At 37.3% G+C, this 21,685-nt stretch overlaps 2 protein-coding genes across 2 annotated transcripts; one reads left to right on the top strand and one right to left on the bottom strand.

Moving 5' to 3' along the window:
- Window positions 1–462: 462 nt before the first annotated feature.
- Window positions 463–2,915, bottom strand: LOC124309465 (G-protein coupled receptor Mth2-like). The gene is made up of 5 exons (XM_046773130.1): window positions 2,150–2,915; window positions 1,963–2,041; window positions 1,725–1,876; window positions 834–996; window positions 463–712 (listed from the first exon to the last, which is right to left on the bottom strand). Exons 1-5 carry the CDS (start codon window positions 2,913–2,915, stop codon window positions 463–465), a joined length of 1,410 nt encoding a protein of 469 aa, XP_046629086.1.
- A 17,861-nt stretch (window positions 2,916–20,776) lies between these two features.
- LOC124309464 (gustatory and pheromone receptor 32a-like) lies at window positions 20,777–21,481 on the top strand. Its single transcript, XM_046773129.1, has 4 exons — window positions 20,777–20,870; window positions 20,990–21,061; window positions 21,239–21,328; window positions 21,428–21,481. The coding sequence occupies exons 1-4, from the start codon at window positions 20,799–20,801 to the stop codon at window positions 21,479–21,481; spliced, it is 288 nt and encodes a 95-aa protein (XP_046629085.1). The 5' UTR covers window positions 20,777–20,798.
- Window positions 21,482–21,685: the final 204 nt, after the last annotated feature.

Raw genomic sequence — 21,685 nt, 5'->3', positions numbered from 1 at the left:
GATATAATACACGATTACCTTTTTTACCGTCAAGTATTTTGTAGAATCAAAAATCAGTCTTAGAAGATTTGCAAAATAATTGTACGTGATGCAACCTATTTATAGTGATGTAAGGGTATCATCTTTCGGTCAAGGACGAAGCCAATAATTTGCTCCTATCACCGATGTTTAGTAACAACTAAGCCGATCAAGTTGGTCAACATTCGACTCATGCAATTACTTCATTTATGAAGTAGTATCTAGACGTTATAAACAAGAGTAAGCGGAGTTGGAAACTTCACAGTTGCGGTAGCCAAAAAATTTAGTCTTACTGCTCACGTTGGTGCGGGTCGTAAGTGTTTGTAGAACGATACCGTAGCTATAACCGACCAATCCAAGGCTCGAAATCACCCAATTACGCCACTTGATTCTACCGTGATCTATATCGCCTGGGATATAGAAACCCGTAGGCACCGTAACGTCTCAAATTTGCGGTTGGAACTCAGGTGTCTTGAAGCGATGCCTTATTCTTAAATACGCAGTACCCAATTGCTCACGTAATGATCTCTTGATATTATCTTTCCATAGAAATATGTAGAATAAAAGAATGCTCTGCACGAATTCCAAAAGCGACATTATATGAGTCATCGCTGGTGTGCGCCAGAAGAGCCAAATCACCCAAACGATTATGTGACCTCCCATTATCACAAATAGTTTCAGATGCAGGTTGAACCTGAAACAGAACGTTGGAGAGAATGACGACTCTTCCCTACTCTGGAGATGAAGCTTGCAGCCAATATTTCTGTCCTCCATTCTTTAGAATGACGTGCATTTCATTTTCCACCTCAACTCACCATTGCTCGGCATTATCTCGGTGTCTATTCAGACCATCGACCAGTTGCTTGGTGTCTTTTTTTTGACGTCTGATCGAGAGCGCAGTTGAGGTGTACCGGTAGGCGTTGCAGGTGAAAAGAACTGTGACACCTAGTGAGCAGCTCCACTTTACAATTTCATACCCTGTGTTAAATGTGCAGAATTAATCTCCCGACATATTGTGGAATCCATCTATAGTGACACAGGTCTGTAAAAAATATTTTGTTTCTACTGCATATGATGTTTTTGCTGAACATTATGTTTTCGAGTGAACTGAATCAAAAGATACCTTCTATTTCCCTCCATCACGTACGGTATTTTTGCCAAATACAAAATGTTTGCATAAATAAAGCATAACAATAAGGACAAAACTAAAATTTCATCAGAATGAACTGAACAATATTTCTTATAAAATTAAACAAACAATCAAATGAAATTTCATGAAATTTACGTAACAATGCGCGTTCATTCTTTTTCCCTATGAAACCTTGCTCTCGTCTCTTTTATACTCCTACAAACACGCTTACGGTTTCAATTTTCTCTTTCCCTGTTTATATTTATTCTTGAGTCTCACTCTAATATATGTTAAATGGGAGGAAAAAATCACTTTTGCACAGGATTTTTCCAATCAAGAATGGGATACCTGACTTCGAGTTAAACGAAAGTTTCACTCTGAATGAAACCACAAACATGAGTTCAAGAAAAAAAACCTGTCGTGATGGGATTTCGCAGTATTGTTCCCGGTTTCAGTGAGGAAAGAACTATAAGAAACACTATGATAAACCGGTACACTTTTTTTGGTAGCAGAACTGCGCAATTGGTTCTTTAAAAATTGTTTGCGAACCTCAACGTCTTCAGTCTCATAAACCTACTTGCTGTGTCGCTTCGAAAGGCTGGGACATATCTTTGAATGATTGTAAGAGTCCCAATGGCAATGGCTGGTGTGACCCAAGCGTAAACGGCGTAACAAAAAAACCTTCTTGCTTCACGTTCCCGCGTGTCATGACTGACCGATCGTATTTTCCTGAAACCCATACATAGTAACTCAGTTCAGGATTACGCAGCCCGATCACACAGATCACTATTGAGTCATTCGCATCCACAACTTACCGGAATGTTTTCCAAATGTTGTAACTCATCATGTTTAGCCATAGCGCGCAAGAGCCCGCGCAGTAACGCGTCAGTGTTACTAAAATGGAAAACTAAATCTGAGGGGATGTTATGGGGCAGCATGAGATATATCCAATTTTATGAATGACGAGTAAAAAAAATATCCATTTCAAAGTTGTCATATTACCAAATAGGTTAAACAAATCGGCGTATCTGTCTTTTTCAGTTGTACTGAATATCACGAACGAACCGATGTAGGTGACAATGTAGGTAGCGATGTAACAGCGAAATATCTTTCCATTAAGATTCCGCAACTCTGGTACGATGCTGTAAGCGATGAGGATTATCAGCATGACGATAGTGGAAAGCACCAAGAACAACATGTCCCAAGGATTTTCAGCTATCCACGGGTAACACACTTTAACCGAATATTCAGTCCATCCTGGCTCACGATAAATACAATAATGATCCAAGTCCCAGAGCGATCCTTCGGCAAAGTCTGCCGTACATAGTGATCCATTTCGCAGCAGATGATAATTCTTGTGCACCGAAGACTTCATCCATGTAAAGATGCATGGATCTTTTTCAATTGTACGATAATTCAGCCATAACTCATTCGTTTCATTATGGTTATCTTCGACGAAGTCTTTGATTCTGGGCAAAGACATGTTGGTCGGATCTTCTATGCAACTCTCTTGGTATCGAGCCGTTCCCAAAGGGCAGCAGATCGAGACTGTGAATTTGTTAATCTTATCCTCACGCAATGACAATGGCACATCTTGAACAGAAATATTATTCGAGTATTTCACACTGTCAGAAGAGTTTAGAAGTTTTTTAGTTTCGTCAGATGTGAAAAATCTCTGCAACGCTTGTCTATGGCCGTAAACACTGATTCGGATCGAACACAGAATCAACGGAAGAAAAATGACTGCGGATCCCCGAGTCGTGAACATGTCGACCGAACGGTTACTGTTCACCAGTACAACTAACAAAAGACACGCAATTTCTTGTGTCGCTAGCTGAATGCAATAATTCCGTTGTCCACATCCCGATTCGCGATATCTTGGTTTGAAAGTGATATGATGTTTCGAAACGTTAAGAAAACGGATAATGTGGTCGGAACGTACAGTTTTTTCATCCATGACTCACCAGGATATATTGGCCGTGTATGTAAGACAGTTTATTCACCACAAGCCTACTATATTATTATATTTTGAGTCTCGTTCATCGAGATTACAATAGTAGTACCGCTACTTTCCGATAATTTGAATCACATATTCTCAAAATAACTGAGAAAAAATAACGGTGAGCGGCCCTCTCCCGATGTCCGCCATCTTATCGTATTTTATGCGTTTTTTGTGTAAGGGCGAGTCGCACGTTAAAGTGAATATTCAGTGTTTGCTTTATCACAAAGTATCGGCTGGTGTAAAAAATTGGAAAAAATACGCCACAGTAGCAGAGTGCGTTTCTCAACATGGCAAAGTCAAAGAAACGTTCTCACGAAAGAGAATCATCGCCAGAACTGTGACGTAAAATAAAAAGGTTAGAGAAAGAGCTTCAGACAAGATACGCATCGGAAAACAAGAACGAATCAAGAAACAGAGACCAATCGAGGGTCAGAAACGCATCAAGGTGTAGAGATGAAAGAAAATCTCGCCATTCAGGTAAGCTAAATCAGTGCTCACAATCAGAGAAACATCGACGGCGTGATCTCGGATGAATGAATCTCTTCCGTATGTACAGACTGATATATTTTGTACGTGGGAGGCAATAACCATCAGTAATTTAAAAAAGGAAGAGAGAGAAAATAAAAGAACGATAAATATTTCTCTGTCCTTTCCATCTTAGATAAAGACGTTCTCGAGTCGGACAAAGAGAATTGCCGCGAGAGGCAAACAGAATAATTAGCGGTATGTATGGAAGTTGCTACCAGGGCTTTTCCAAAAATTTTGCTTCTCTATATAGTCTTAGCAGACCAAAATCATTAGGGTCAGATTGGCTTTTTTCAGGACTACTTAAAGAAACGAAAGAAGAAAACCTCGACAAATATCCTAGAAAATGGAATTTGTACCTTGAAGCTCCAGAACTAAACCTAGAAATTGCAGTAATTCTGAATGAGGCTCGGTCGAAGACAGATTCGCTCTTTACTCAGGAACAAAACTGGGCTTGGTCTGTAATGTCGGCCCTAGGCGAAGCGATCACGATGATCATTTAACGATGACGTGAAGCCAGTGGACGGACTAAGTCTGTTACAAAACCTCGCAGATGCAGGAAAGTTGATCGTTCAACTTAATTTCCAGATCTCTACAGCCAGAAAAACCTGTATTGCTCACATTTCGTCCTAGCAGACGAAGGAATTACTTACTAAAACCAGGCCTATCACACTCCTCTATGTTGACAGCATGGGTGAGATAATAAAAATAGCAAAATTTATGGAGAAGATGGGGAAGGAGTTGAAACTACAGCCTTTAACACCCACAACCTCGAGGACCACAGCAAGGACCGCTGTCCAGGGTGCGTCGTAGTCTTTAAACTAGTGAGACTCTTTTCCAAGGTAGGGGATCTCGTATCAGAACAACGAGAGGGGCCAGTACAAAAAGCCCACTTTCCCCAGGGGAAAATACACCCACTATCCGACACAGAACAATTTCTACAACCAGAACGGAGGCCAGTCACACCGAGGAGCGAAGAATTAGTCAATACAGAGGTAAGCTGTTCAGCGAAGCGTTTAAAAAAATTTCTTAACGAAGTGGAAAAAAGATCGCCACAGATAAATTCGTTCTGGAATACATAAAAAGGTTATAAGATACCCCAAACCGGTCCAATTGTCGAGCCAAGGAATCGTTCGATCAGAGTTTTCTGGAAAACAGAAATTAGAGACCTCGAAATTGCAATTAAAAAGTTACTGGATATTGGGGCAGTTGTACGATGTACACCCGATGAGGGATCGATTTATCTTAAATCTCAAACTCCTAAACCAGTTTATTGAAACTTCACATTTCAAACTAGAGAATCTGAGAACAGCTACCACTCTAATTACACAGAATGTTTTCGCGTGCAACATTGATTTAAAGTATGCGTATTTTTTTGTTCCTGTAGAAACTGCAAGTCGAAAACTTTTGCGATTTGCATTAGTACAGAACAATACTTACCAATTTACGTGTCTCCCTTTCGGCCTGTGTACCAGCCCGTTCGTTTTTACCAAGATCATAAAACCAGTTATGAACAAATTGAGAGAACAGGGTTTAATGTCTACGATATATTTGGACGGCATACTATGTTGGTCGCCACGTTCCCAGGTGTACAATACGGAAGCCTATACTGTAAGCTTTTGAAACGCGAAAAATTCTTGACATTGATTCTACACGACCAAAACTATGATAGAGAGATGTCTATTAGTAACGCTTCTCGTAGAGAATAGCAATGGTCGCGAGAGGTCATCCCTCATGCGAGGAAACCTACAACCCGCTATAAATTTCGGAATGAAATCTTTTCAGAGGCTTCGTTGACAGGTTGGGGCGGTCATTGCAATCAAGAAAACGCTCACAGTTTCCGGACAGAGTTTGAACAAAAGCTACACATTAACCACCTGGAACTGGTTGCAGCTCTTTTTGTTTTAAAATGTTGTGCCACAGACCAACGCGATTGCGAAATCTTACTCAGGATAGATAATCGACAGCAATATCGTACGTTAATAGAACGGGAGGTATACAATATCCGAAGCTGAACAAATTATCTAGAGATCTGTGGCAATGGTGCGAAGCAAGAAGAATCTGGGTATTTGCAGCTTGCATTCCGTCCGTCGAAAATCTTGACGCGGATCGGGAATCCAAAAAAACTAATTTAGACACCGATAGAGTACAAAAAGTAGTTTTTCATCGTGCCCACCCTTTGTTACGTGTTATATTCAACTCGGTAAATTTGGATCTTTTTACATCATAATAAGTCTTTTCCGAATTTATCAACAGGTGAGTTCCTGTTTAAATAAAGAAACAGATACGAATACACATAAGCTACGCATTAACAGGATGAGTAATGATTCCAGTAAATCAGTATTTGGCAGTTAATCTATTGACTATTGAATTACCTTCTAGAAGCACCGATTTTCCTTTCTTTACGTCGTCCATAAGCTTTTTCCCTCGTAAGTACGTTAAAGTACTCAGTGGAGATCAGCGAAGTTATAAATAGAAAGTAAAACCGTATACAATAAAGCGAACCTATGGAAAAAATTCGGTGACGGCGATTTAAAAAATACTTCGATCGATTGAAAAAAACTTTCATTTCATCAAAAATTACCTGATATTTTGATTAACTTCTGACGTGACCTACCAATTATATAATTATCTCGAGATTGCAGTAGCACAAAAGATTCACGTACGTTTCGGAACTTACTATCACTCTTGGACTTATTGTTAGAATTTGTATCGGTCTTCTTTTGATAAATGCTTGAGACAAGACTTCGTGTAACGACAGAGTTGAATATCCGTACAATAAAGAGGAAAATAAGCACGCAAATATTCTTGAATCTCAGTCACGAGCAGTGGTTCTACTAATTCGAAGAATGCGCGTAAATGATAACTTACCGTAGAAGAAGTACGAATGGTCTCAAGCGCAGTTGGTGGCTTCGCCGTTCACCAAGTTGACAAGTCTTTTAATGTCGGATGTTCGACCAACAATTTATTACTGTTCCGGAAGTAACTTTTCTAAATTTTGTTTCAGAGATCTCGATATCTGTGTTTTTTTATTCGCTTGTTCATTTTTTTGTTTTTTTTTTTCGAACAAAGAAGAAACTTCATGACAATATATTTCTAGTGATTAAATTAGCAATCCGCATGGTCTTTCTCTAGATTCTTAGGTATTCGAACGATAGTTGGAAATTTTAAAAGCAGATTGTAGCAGTTCCAACTTGAAACTGTCCAAACTTTGACGAAGAAAGGACCCGTTGAGTTTACGAATTGTTTATGCAACAAATTTTGAAATCAAATACGTATCAATATTTTTTTTCTAATCGTGTCGAACTTGAACGTAGTTTTCGAGAAACGATAAAAAAAAAATCACACATCGAAATCAATTTTTCTTTTCAGAGGAGGGCTGTAACACTAAATTGGTAATAGACTCCCGTTCAGTCGATGAATGATTATATAAAATATTGTAACGTACTTTGACGTTACGGAAAATAAATATGGATCCGCGAGTTTAATTATCAAGTCAAAAGAAATCAAGAGCGTGAATAAAATGTTGTGAAAATGCTTTAATGCAAGATATGTGTTTCTCGTTTAAAGTCTTAAACAAGACTGTTTTTACAATAATGTTGGTTGACGCAGCAACCTTATTCTTTTGAAAGACATAAGAGGTTTATAAACGTCTTTTATCATATTAATTGAACGAAAACCACAACTCGATCACATAAATTTACCGGAAAGAGGGCGATACTTTGGACGGTTAACTGAGTTCAACGATGAATTTGAACAGAATGTCACTTATCTTTCTAAGTTTTTTTCTAATTCGGGCTGTCGGCGGCTGTGCGTGCTCAGCGGGCAGTTGAAGATTTTTTTTATTTGTTATTTTATAAGGTGTATTGTAAGTGTATAAATTTTAGTAAGGCCAAATTTAGGGTAGCACAAAAAAATGAAGAATATAATGCTTATATGAACAATTACAAAAAGTGAAATTAAGCAATTTATTTAATTGCAATTCTGAGATATACCAATAAGGGTTTGAACAAGGCCGAGAGATTTTATACAATTAAAATGGTCGAGCAAAACTGAACGAATTGAAATGTAGTATGCAAGCCCAAAACTTGAAATGTCCTCTTTGATCTCAAAAACTGAAGTAGAAGAGTGTAGAACGTAAGACCCGAAGTTCCAAAGTGAAATACGTCGAACGGGGTTCTCTCCTAGCATTTGGAAACTAACGGGAAGAAACCCCTGATTGGTTCCCCACTATTTCAGAAGGCGGAAACCAATCAAAAAAATGAAATACATTTTATAATTTTTGATTGATGGAAATACATTAACCGGAAAAGCCCCTTGATTGGTTCCAGAAGGTGGGACCAATCAGGAAAAAGACAAGATATTTCGTGAATTCTAATTTGTTAGTTTTTTTGAAGTGCAGAGTGTATCCATGAATTCCGACATTAATCACTGTGTTGATTAATTGTATGGTGAAGTAGATACCCGGGACTCCAGAACTAGAGGTCCCAAACAGCATGAATCGGTTCCGGAGTTTACGTGACGTTGATCGGTCGATTTTATGTCATGAATTCTTGTCCGGTAGTCCAGATAATGATATTTTTCAATCAAAAATAGAATGACCAGCTGCACCTCTGCAACTGCATTCAGGACAGCCGGTTTCTCAATCGGGAACATTACTCGGTCACGATAGCTCTCCAAATCTTCTTCCGTATAAATGTCGGAGATAGTCAGTGGTTGAATTTTTATTCACTTATTACGACGTTTCTGCCGGGCACGGCCGTCCATCTTCAGGCTACAGAAATGAAAAAATTAAAAAATTAAAAAAATAGTAGAGTATAACTTCTTCTTTATACTGGGTTTGTTTTCCAGATAGCGAAATAAGGTGATCCTATTCTTGATATTAAATTATATGTTGTAATAAAGGGTTGTAAATAACGATAAGAAAAATTATAAAATTAACAACTAAGCTCATAGGTTGATTGATTGAAAAAACATTGATACGTTTGGATTGACATTAACTTACAAAAATTTTGCGACAATCTTTGGACTGGATGTTGTTAATTCGCCATTATGTGAGGAAGTGTCTTCTTTTTCGGAGCTGCGATTTTAATCGAGTATCGAGAGTATAAATCTCGGCGTTGTGATTGGCTAAGACGAACCTCGAGAAAACAAAATGGAGTCCTAGTCGTTCGATGTGTTAAGAGCGCGTAATTTTAATTCTGCAAAATGTCAGAATATAGGTGGCTGAGTTTGTTTACGTCAGTACGTTTGTTGCACGCAATGTCAATGTTTTTAGAAATATGAACTATTTCTTTCCATATTCTCTTATGCCATTTTTCTCACAAATTAAAATGGAGGCATTGTCGAAATCATTTGTTAAGCTACGCTGAGCCAAGGCACATTCGTCAGGATACCTTGATTTAATGTTTGATGTATGACCTAAGATTCTGTTTTTGAGGTGTTGCGACGATTGTCCGACGTTTTATACGATTTATACATTTTGGTCATCTGATTGCTGAGGTCTTTTTCTAAGTAAACGATTTTAGTATTCATGGATGAAAGGATGTCGACGTTTTCAGCAGCAACCTTGTCCTGTTCTTTGATTGGGTCCGCAGGTTCTGTTTCGACGATAAAAAGTTTAGGATGTTCTGTACGAATAATTCTATATCCACAAATTTTCAATTCTGTTGTTTTCATTAGAGCAAAGGTGGTTGTTTCACTGGAGTAGGTGTAAATGTCTGGTGGAAAGCCATCTTCTTGGGGTTCTTTAATTTTCAATGTTGATCCAGTGTAAAGAGCGTCGTAACGGTCCAACTTACAGTCATACATTGGTGAATTTACTCAAAAAACATATGATCCAACATTTCCAAAACAATTTGCGTTAGGCACTGTACATCTAGTCCCATCCTTCGGCAATGATTTATATTTATCTTACTATATATGTGTATTACATAGATAGTTATTCTTACTATCCTTGTACAACCACGTCGTCCCATTGGCCGTAACCGTGATCATAGCTGGCGCCAACGCAAACTCCAGTATCATTTATTTCTCTAGCGAAGATTGCATCCCTGATATTCGTCACATTCTGGAGTAGTCCTGAGACGACGACGTCATTTCCCAGTCTTATGATGCCATAGTTGTAGAGTCCCATACATTCTTCTCTGTTTACTTCATGTATGTAAGCATGTCGCCTTTTCCTGACCACTGAATTGTGCGAATGCATTCCGCAATTATAAACGACTCTATCAATTTCAATTCTACATTGTATGACGTCTTCGTGATGAAATTCTGCTAATTCAAGTAACTGAACGTCAGTTTCAAAAGGGATAGGGTCCCTTTCTGGTACATCGCATTTCCCGATGCCAGCAGTGTCAATAGTTGACGTATTTCTTGAAGTTCCTCCACAGTCATAACCCTTCACGGCCCAAGTTACGGCGGCAATCCATAAGAGAATCACAAGTAGAGTGATTTGACTCATTTTTCCCCTTTTCTCGAACAAAGTGTTTCATTTTCAATTCGAGAAGAGAAGTAAATTACTGTTTTCAAATGACGATTTTAAACAGGTGTTAAATACTAGTACATATGCTTTCATCGTTCGACATCGACGTCAGAATCGATTGGGATTCTAGTTATGGTTTCATTGTTTCCGAGTACGTGATGTGTTTTATATACACTCCAGTCAGTAATAATTCTTGTGCAAATTAAGTCATTTGCGCAATGAATCATGACAAGCGAATTTTCGGATTCTCTATTGGTTACAAATAAATTGACTACGTCTGTAACGTCAATTTCGAAGTAAAATATCACATTATATGTTCGTGATATTAATACTTCTTCCTGGACTAACTCGACAATTAGAGATCCTTCCAATGGACCGACTGGATAGCGAGTTTCAACAATTTTTTCCCGTGTATCCCCACTGATTTTCATCGTCAAGTCGTCTATCGCTGGGTTTACGACGAACCTAACTTCAGTGGGCGGGGGTACAGGTGGTATCTTCATTCTAGAACAAAGCATACATATTTGGCTGGTTTAGATTCTGCAATTGTTCTATCAGGATCTTAGGTCTATTTCAAAAGTAATATAATTAAACAGAATGTCCTGCTTAAATACAACGATCCTTACTTAATTATAAGCAACTGTAACGATCAATTATCTCTTTCAAATTTTCAATCTGTCCACATGAACTATTTTGATTTTATTGCCAGCTTGAGTTTTAACATTACGTTTTTCTAATATTTCTTCTACTTCGTATGGTCTTGTATATTGATCGGTAAATTTTCCTTTCTTCGGCTCTTTTAAAAAAAACGCTAAATCTACTTTTGCCAAATTTAATGAATTTCTTCGTTTATCATAATAATGTTTTGATTTTCATTCTGACTGTATTGGATTTTCTCTGGCTTGGTTCTGAATATTCCTAATTTTGGTAAACAGTTCGATTAAATATTTCAAACAACTGACATTTACGAAACGTTTTTTAAATTCAAGAGCCATACCTGCGCTCATACTGAAATTACTCTCCCACGCAATGAACTAATGAATAATTTTTATCTACGGCGAATAAATCGCCTCGAGTAATTCGAATATTTTGTTTTGACTTTCGTATCGCATCCTGGATTTGTTGTTTAATTGTGAATGCAACCAAATAAAAGGTCTATGATCTGTGACTAATTTGAATTTGTTCCCGTATAAGCATGGTCTGGAGTAGTTTACCGCATAAACTATAGCCAACAATTCCTTTTCAATTGTTGAATAATTTCTTTCTGCCTGATTTAACAATCTAGATGTCTATGCTATTGGTAAATTTTTTCCTACTGTACCCTGACTCAATACACCTCCTATCGTGAATCCTGATGCATCTGTTGTTTCTGTTGTTACGATAAATTTTTTTTTTGAGAATTATATGGAGATAAAGACGGTTTAATTATATAATTATTTAATAAATCATTTACCTGCCTAATAATTTCCCACTTATGAACTGGTGAAAATCTGTATTGTTTGATATTTATTGTTTGTTCATCAGTTGTATTTATTTCGTGTTTTATAATGTTTGTGGCTCCTAATACCTCACCCGGAATATGAAATCTCTCTTGATTATCATATACTAGACCATGTACGCTTTCTTTTTCTTCGTCGTTTGAATGTTCGAGCCTCAATAGCTTGAAAAATACGTCGTAACGTGTATTTACTTGAACTTTATTAATTTCTCGAATTTTTTGAAGGATCTGTAAGTTTTGATCAATTGGATCGCAATGATCATTTTGGATGCTCTGATTATTTTGATTATTTCTTTTTGAAATCAATTCCGGATTTGAAGACAAACTTTGTTGACCTATTCTATCGTCATTTCCCTGCCCTAAGGAAAGGTTTAATTCAGAAATTTCATTTCTGGCTAGACGATTTGCTAAACAAACATCATTGTAAAAGCAAACTGATGGTCGGTAGAAGCAATTCTATCTCTTAATCCGTAAAATTAATTATTCAAATACGCGCTTTTCCGTTATCATTTCAAACTAACGCTTCTCCGAAAAATACTCCGTCTTTTGCAGTAAGTTATTTTTTATTGTGATATAGAATGGAGCATTCGAAAGCGATGGAATTGTAACTTAAGTCATTTATTTCTACTAGTTTTTGTGCATAATTGATAGTTGCTTTTTGTGATTGAAAGAAATTTGTTCCTATAATGCCGGCTTGAGAAATTAGGAAATTATCACTTACAACGTGAAAATAAACGCGATATTTCAATTTTGACACATCCTAGCGTGTGAACGTAATTATCTGTTATTCCTTTCATTTGTAACACATTATTCATACCGAAGTTATTTAATGATTAGCGATTTCCTACTTTCAAAAGATTCGGCTCCGATCCCGTATCTATCGTTTCATCTATTTCATATATCAAGTCCCTGGGTTTAATTTTAATTATCGGTACTTGACCATCGACTGTTAATTTCACCGTTATGACACGGACTCGTGTACCTCCCAACTAATTACGGCAGTTTGGGTCTAATTGACCGCTCGGGGTCCGCTTTGCGTTACCGATACCGAGAGTCCCAGAACGTTTCCCGAATTTTGATCACTCAAATTCGATAGCTTTAAAATTTCGTCGTAACGTGTATTTACTTCAACTTTGTTAATTTCTCGAATTTTTCGAAGGATCTGAAAGTTTTGATCAATTGGATCGCAATGATCATTTTGAATGCTTTAATTATTTTGATTGCAATGATCATTTTGGATGCTCTGATTATTTTGATTATTTCTTTTTGAAATCAATTCCGGATTTGAAGACAAACTTTGTTGACCTATTCTATCGTCATTTCCCTGCCCTAAGGAAAGGTTTAATTCAGAAATTTCATTTCTGGCGAGACGATTTGCTAAACAAACATCAATGTAAAAGCAAACTGATGGTCGGTAGAAGCAATTCTATCTCTTAATCCGTAAAATTAATTATTCAAATACGCGCTTTTCCGTTATCATTTCAAACTAACGCTTCTCCGAAAAATACTCCGTCTTTTGCAGTAAGTTATTTTTTATTGTGATATAGAATGGAGCATTCGAAAGCGATGGAATTGTAACTTAAGTCATTTATTTCTACTAGTTTTTGTGCATAATTGATAGTTGCTTTTTGTGATTGAAAGAAATTTGTTCCTATAATGCCGGCTTGAGAAGTTAGGAAATTATCACTTACAACGTGAAAATAAACGCGATATTTCAATTTTGACACATCCTAGCGTTCGAACGTAATTATCTGTTATTCCTTTCATTTGTAACACATTATTCATACCGAAGTTATTTAATGATTAGTGATTTCCTACTTTCAAAAGATTCGGCTCCGATCCCGTATCTATCGTTTCATCTATTTCATATATCAAGTCCCTGGGTTTAATTTTAATTATCGGTACTTGACCATCGATTGTTAATTTCACCGTTATGACACGGACTCGTGTACCTCCTAACTAATTACGGCAGTTTGGGTCTAATTGACCGCTCGGGGTCCGCTTTGCGTTACCGATACCGAGAGTCCCAGAACGTTTCCCGAATTTTGATCACTCAAATTTTCTTTAACATTTTTACGATACTGTAATTTACGACACACATTTATCGTGTTCGTAAAATTTCGGTTTTGATATCTTTAATTCGGTCGAAATATTCTATAATATGCCCAACTGATTTTTTGAATTTTTTAGCTAATTCTCCGCTATAGAAATTTATTGATCGAGAAGGTACGAATGCTGTCGATAATTTATCTAGAAGCAATTCAAACGCGTCAAAATTTTTAGCTTTGCCTTGACGTTCCTAACCAATTGTTTTTCTAATCTAGGTGCAAGTTTGAGTGTTTTATTTTTCACATTCTTCTAACTATATCCGAGGATCTACTGTTTCTCAATTTTTAATAATATTACTAGGATTTAGGTCAACATCTAATTCCGATCGTGAAGATGATTCTTTACTTTTACCGGTGATTTGAGTTGACTGAATTCGAGAATGTTCCGCCTATATTTCCTTTACTGTTGTATCAATTTTTGTTGATGACTCTCCAGTTTGTTCAGACATATTTGTTTCTATCCTAACTTCAGATTCTATTGGTTCATCTGACGATTTTTGATTTTTCTGAGCTTCCTTCAATTTTTTTTGCATTTCTAATCGTTTGGTTAAAAATTCCTGCTCTAATTTTCCTCGCATCTCACTTTCTCGTCTACCGATTTCATCCAATTGTTTTTTTTTTTTTTTTTAGATAATTCCACCGCATCTTCAGCTTTTCCTACCCTATTTTGCAAGGCGTTAATTCGGTGAGCGTATGCAGTTTCTGTTTCTTTAAACTTTTTTGATGCATCGGCTATCCTTTCACGCTCTAATTCTAATAACCGTTATTCTTTATTCACTTGTTCTGTATATGCTAATAATTCTGCCTCTGTAAGAGGAGTATTATCCTCTATACTTCGCGTTGTAGGCATGACTTTATGATAAATAGGCTTCGCTGTCACCAATGAGTTTTCACACTCATGAAGAAAGAAACATTGACATCGTAATCAATAGATTACTAATAAAAAAAAAATTTACGATGTTTAGCCAAACTCTATCCGGGTTGCGCCTAACCATTAATTGAACGAAAACCACAACTCGTCGCATAGATTTACCGGAAAGAGAGCGATACTTTGGACGGTTACCTGAGTTGAACGATGAATATAAATAGAATGTCACTTACCTTTCGATTGTTTTCCTAATTCGGACTGTCGGCAACGCTGCTTACTCAGCGGGCAGTTAAAGATTGTTTCAGTTCGTTAATCTGTAAGGTGTGTTGAATGAAACTTGAAACGTTTTCGGTGATCTCAAAAACTGAAGTAGAGAAGTATAGAACTTAAGAACCGAAGTTCCAAAGTGAAATACGTCGATCGGGGTTCTCTCCTAGCATTTGTGAACTAACGAGAAGAAACTCCTGATTGGTTCCCCACTATTTCAGAAGGTGGGAACCAATCAGAAAAATGAAATACATTTTACAATTTTTGATTGATGGAAATATATTGACCGGAAAAGCCCCTTGATTGGTTTTCCACGGTTTCCGGAAGGTGGGACCAATCGGGGAAAAGAAAAGATATTTCGTGAATTCTAATTTGTTAGTTTTTATGCGCGCCCCGGGGCCCAAGGTGGTGGGACAGTTATGCCCGCAATCTCTCTACCGACAGGTACACATAAGAACTCCTCGTCCCTCGTTTATACTTACTAACTAACCTATACTGTGTACGTTCCACCTTTATGGGTGATTTATTGCCCTGTGTATGCCAGCCAGATGTCTAATCCTCGAAAATACCCTCCGGTACTTTCGGCCATTTATTTTGGTATTCAGGAAATTATCAAAGCGATCACTGTGGCGTTCACATACAGGCGGCTGTTAGGCCTAAGAAGTGAAAGAAAAGAATGAACTCTGCAAACGGTTAACGAAAAATGGAATTATTAATATTTGGGGGCAAAGGGCATCGAGGATGTGACACGTCAATGTTGTGCATTATTCTGTAATTTTTTTTGCAATATAACAACATTATTTTCATTATTCTTCTGGTGTCACAATCAATCCGGGTACGGAATCGCTTGGAATAATTTTTCCGATTTTTTAAATTGCCCCCAAATGGTTTTTGCAGTGCAGATAATGCCACTACAGCCTTATCATTAGTAGTCGGATAGCTAACATAAGATTCAATTAGAGTATATTATCAATTACGCTAAGTTAAAATTATAGTTGTACGAGTAAATAGTGATTTTTCGGAAAACGTTCCAACCGACCCAAGTCTTCTCTATATCGTTTCATTCTACAAACAGATTTGCAGTCGACTCGAAAAGAATGCGTTAGGGAAAATTTATTAATTTATAATTTCACCTAAATCCATTATTGCAATACTTACAAATTCATCTTTCTACTTTTTTTCTTTCTACCCTTCAAATTTCTCCATTTACATCACTGAAAAATCTCCAAATATACGATTGAGATATGGATGAGCATTATTTTATTTTCTTGTTTTTCTGAATAAATGTCGCATAGTAAGGAACCAGGCGTTACAGAATAGATAGGATAGCTTCGTGAGCTTATGGAGCGAATAAACGGGCAGAAAAATTAACTGATGAGGAAAAAATGCGTGAATGACGATGCGTGTTTACAGTTCAAAGTCTGAAACAGGACTGCTTTTACAATAATGTTGGATGACGCAGCAACCTTATTCATTTTATGATATATGAAACCTTTTATACGTCGATTATTTATAACAATTACCCGACCAAAAACGGGGAAAATGGATGATTTCATCCTTTTCAACGGTATGTTAGGATATAATAATAGTTGAAAAATACTCATAATCGTCTTTACCGCGTCGACATGCAAAATTAATCGACAGAAGTAATTTGTGAAAAATACTTTCGAGTTGTACTTTATTCTAATTTTCTTGATGCTTTGATCAAGGTGAAAGCTCTCGATACACAAGAAATTATTTGTATATTCAAGTGGATACCATACCTAATCAGACCGTTGTATCGAGATACTACAATACATGCCGAATAATGCGAATAATTATCGTAACTTTGAATCGCACTGGAGGAAAACTCTAGTTTCGTAAACCAAAAACTATTTACATGAATTAAACATAGCATCCGGTGACACTGCGTTAAAATAGCCAAAAAAATTTTCATGTACTAACGAAATTTTCAATGCGATGTCCTTATAATCAATCATACCCACTAAAATATATCGTTATAAACTTTCCATCAATTGCAGCGTAGTAGGTTATGCTATCCACTTTATCGACGTATCTTTTAAAGCGTAATGAGTAATAACTTAACAGGATACGCGTATCTTCTATCCATCAGCTACTTGTGTTTATCGACATTCCACGCTATTCGAAGTATTATAACGAACGAATTCCGGTTTCCCTTGCATGCTCGCAAACATACCATAATATGCACGGCAGCTTTGTAACGTATAAATATCAGCTATATTAGTCATATCCTCATTATGTTTATTCTGCAATTAGTCTCGAGGTACGTTATTCGGCACATGACCTTCCAACAAACTGTAGAAAGCGCTTGAACCTATTGAACAGTGACATTATTTTGAACGGAAGAAATCAACGAGCCAAAAGAAATAGGCAATGTTTTGCCGCGAACCAAAAAACTTGCACGACGCTATCAAACCGCTAACTTACGCCAACTGGTTCCTCGGCGTTGGCATCTTCCGACAACCGAATCAAAGTGCTTCGACGTACTTCGGCATGCAAGTACTGACCGTGATATTCAATGCAATGAACTGGACCATGATGTACGTGGGGGTAGTCGGGGTGCATCAGGTTAATACTTCAAGCGATAATCCGACGGTGTCTCGTAAGAGCATGTATAGAGTGCTCAGCTGCCTAACTCCTGGCATCGCAATTATCGCTACTGCTTTGGTTTGGCTCAAAAGAAAGGTAATCCGATCGGGGCTTATGTTTATGCCATACTTATTTGATTAATTCACTGTCGGTGGATTGTCATCGACACCGAAAAATTCTTCACTTTCTTGATTGCGCATGGAGGGAAAGGATTATTTGAATCGAGTGATATTCATTTGATTCAACTAAATGCTATAGTCAAAATGCGGTTGATACAATACGTACTTAATTCAACAAAATACTTTTGTCGGATGAAACACTTGTGACAATTTACTATGGAATAGAATCAAGCCGTTGAATGATCACATTAACTATCAATTTATTTAATGACGTGAGTTCCTTCCGATAATGTGAATTTTGTATCAAGAAAATGTGTGATTGAAATGAGTAAAAATTTTATTGAACGTACCTCGATCATTTTGTTTTAAAAATATGAAATCATAGTATCGAAACAAATTGTACTTCTTTTAATTCATGTTTTGTTGAGTCAAGAACTCAATGGTTGAAACAGGTAACGAAATTTGTTGTTTCGAGAATCTTTTGCATTGACTGAACAACAGACTTATGCATGAAACTTATTCTTCGAATAATATCATTTATAATTCTGTTCATTCGAAATTTCGTGGAATTTACTTAATATTTACTGGGTAAGAACCGGAAACTTATTGTTGTACGTTGTAGAAGTATAAATTAAACTCGTGTCAATAGCTTACGTTTTTTAGTCGTCAATATCAATGTCGATGATTCGAAACTTGCTATTATGCTTTCTTCGTTTGTGATAGGTCTCATAAATCTTACGTTATCTGTATTTAACTTACCAGCCAACTACCCGGTTGTTGCCGACTGTATCGTAACCCGGGGTATGGGACGTGACTATAATATCTACAAGTCAATTATGGATCCAAGCAACCCGGAAAATGAATTGACATGTTAATCGGACGAGTCATTGCTATGGTCATTATGCCCGCAATATTCTAAGGTTAGATTCGACAGTCATGGGTTATGTTATAGTTTATTGAGGTTGAGTTTGTTTCGCTCTCTGCCAACTATGGCGGTGTAGGTTTCTCCGTGTTGCCAACATAACTGTCTAGTGTAAAAAATTGGCACTCTCAGATTCATTGTCCCCATGTACACATACACTACCAAAATATGGTAACCGTGCTACAAATCCGTTTCGCGCGCAGAGGGCGCCACCAGCAATCGAGACGTACAAAGTGACGATCGGAGCGCGGTCAGCGGCTGATACACCCACCATTTTTATAACTATATCTGAAACTACTTCGTAGCGAGAGAGTTCACCGCCTAGTGGCTGTTTATAGTAGTAGTATACGGATGTTTACGATTTGCTTCAAAGCATATGGTATTTCTTTTACCTAGTGAACAAATTGGTGCAACTGATTCAACCAGTCATAGCAAACAAGTTCTGGTTAGATCAACACAGTACGGCATTCAATCGGTGTAAATTTGTCTAGTTTTACGTACTTTTTTATTTAAAGTACCTAATTGTTTTTATCAACGAACATGCGATTCGGAGGAACAATACGTAAACTTGAAATGAAATGATATTTAGTTGACTAATTCAATTTCGTAAACACATGAAATGGTTCACTAAAAACAATACTTCACTCGATCCTGAGTAGCAAGGCTTTTGTGGAATTGAGGGATTCGCTGGACTGAATCATTTTGAAAAACTAACTAGATGAAATTGTTGAATTGAAGTTATCGTATTTGTAACAAATAAGGGACACTATATTGAATTGAACTGACCCCCACAAAATCTATTTTGATGATTCAAGAATTCCTTTCTCTCCGTGTAGGAAGCCTTTGTGCCTTTGTCTATTCAACAGTATTGTCGAATAACCACACCAATTTTGCTGCGAACGATGAATAACTGTCGATCTGGATGTATGTACAGGAACTCAAGAGTTGTATGAAAAATTACGTCTACATAGATGACATCTTTCTGTCTGCTTTCGGAATTAGGAATAATTACAAAGTACTGTACATTCGTTTATGGCGCCGAGTGATTGCAGTATTTATAGTCATGTTCTCGATTGCTATTTACGATTTCACTTGGCTTATGAAACGCCAACGGTCAATGTTAGAAAATTTTTGCGTATCAGTGACCATTCATCAACCTCTGCTGGTCACGCTGTTCCTGGACTTGAACTTCTGTACCAGCGTAACGTATGTGTAAAACGAAATACCAAGTCCGAAACTCAAATCCACATTCCTTCTAGTCGTATAGGCACCCTGATTGTTACATTTTTTTTCAACGCAGATACGTGAAGGAAAAATTTCAACACCTGAACAACATGCTACGGGAAATGGGTCGAAGGCCGATCATCCGTCGCTCGAGTCCAAGACTGTCTTTCGTTGTCCACAATATCACAAATAAACCGGAACATGGGACAAAATATCCACAAACCGAAAGCCCGACCATCAGCCAGCTTCAGTTGCTACAGGAAATCCAGTTCGTAACAATAACTGTCGATCTTTTAATTCAAGTCTTATGAGAAATCATTCTGTTTGGTGTGTCTTGAACACCGCAATAAAATATCGTGATAAAGATACGTGTTAGGAACCATTCGAATACGGTACACTCTCTCAATACGGCCGCGCGGCAAATGCAATTTTTTTATCATTTCTATTACCACATGAACAAACTCATTCCCATTTATATGCACAATCTTTCATGAGAACGTTAACATGAATAATTATGTATGGAAGAAAAAAGACGGATGTGTTAAGAAAATATGGAGACACGGTACATTTTAAACCCAAAATGAAACAAAATGTGACTCTTAGTTGCGACCCTATTGAGAAAGTGCACCGTATTACGTCACGGATATTAGAAATTATCCGTCTTATTAACAAGAAAATTTAAATTGTCCGAAATGATCACATCACATCAAGAAGGGCGTAAAAAACTGCGTGACGATGTGTGATGCAAAGAAGGGTGGTCTAAAAAGGCCAAAAACAACGTAACGTAATATTTGTTTGGCCCCTTATTTCATTTGAGATGTATTACTGACAACAGTTTTTGAGTAGGAAAGCTCACTGGGAACTCTCCAGGCTGGCCAAGAAGTTGAACGGCGTATTCGGAATGCAAAACCTGTTGTTCATGGGCTCATCATTTGCCATTACCACGGGGATGTTGTATACGATTTACAGCTCATACGTGTTGACTAGCGAGACGAAGGGCAACATCAATCGCGTGATTCCCCCGATGATATTGACACTCATAAACATTTTCAAAATTTGGGTGACTAATCACTCGTGTTGGGACACCAGCAATGAGGTGAAAATCAATCGATCTACTGTTTTCATCAATTGTTCGAACATCGATATTCCTCAGTTCGTTTGAACACCCGACAATTACGTCATCGCAGGTAGCTTACAGCTCACTTCTAATTTCAGGCACAAAAAACTGGTGAAGTTATTTATGACCTCTTCAAACCAAATGCGAAAGATGAACGACTGCAAAAACAGGTACGCAGTATTGCTCAGCTTTATAAATATGATTCATTATGGGTTACGGGAAAAATTCTAACATTTCAATTGGGAAATAAAATTTCACATCATTGGCAAAATTCATTATGTCAGGGAAGTAGCATGTTGAAATTTTTGAAAAATCTGTGGGTATCAATTTTCTCTTCTTCCACATAGATCCATGAATTTTCCGTACAGATTATTCAGAACCCCGTGAAATTTGATGCCTGTGGCTTCTTCGCCATGGATTACACAGCTGTTCAAAGCGTAAGTATAAGGTATTACCTTACTAACGATAAACTTGTAGCTCTACCAAATACTGTACGGATTTCAGAACTGATTGACCAAATGCGTATTGCTTCACAGGTAATTAGCTCGATAACGACATATCTTGTAATCCTTATCCAAATGAGCCACTGATCGCCAACGGCAGTAATTAAGGGATCAGCGAATGAATGCCGCAATCATCGTATCAATGTTGTTTGAATTTCATATTTTAACCATCAGCAAGTCTTTCAAAATAAATTGAACCTGAAAAAATGACGAAATGTACGTACGTCATTTGAATTACAGTCAACCTGTAAACTAGGAGTAACGTATCAGCAGATTTCCAAAAAAGTGGAC

This window comes from Neodiprion virginianus, chromosome 7 (assembly GCF_021901495.1).
Source record: "Neodiprion virginianus isolate iyNeoVirg1 chromosome 7, iyNeoVirg1.1, whole genome shotgun sequence".
Taxonomy (NCBI): Eukaryota; Metazoa; Arthropoda; class Insecta; order Hymenoptera; family Diprionidae; genus Neodiprion; species Neodiprion virginianus.
This window is presented reverse-complemented; position numbering and strand designations above follow the sequence as displayed.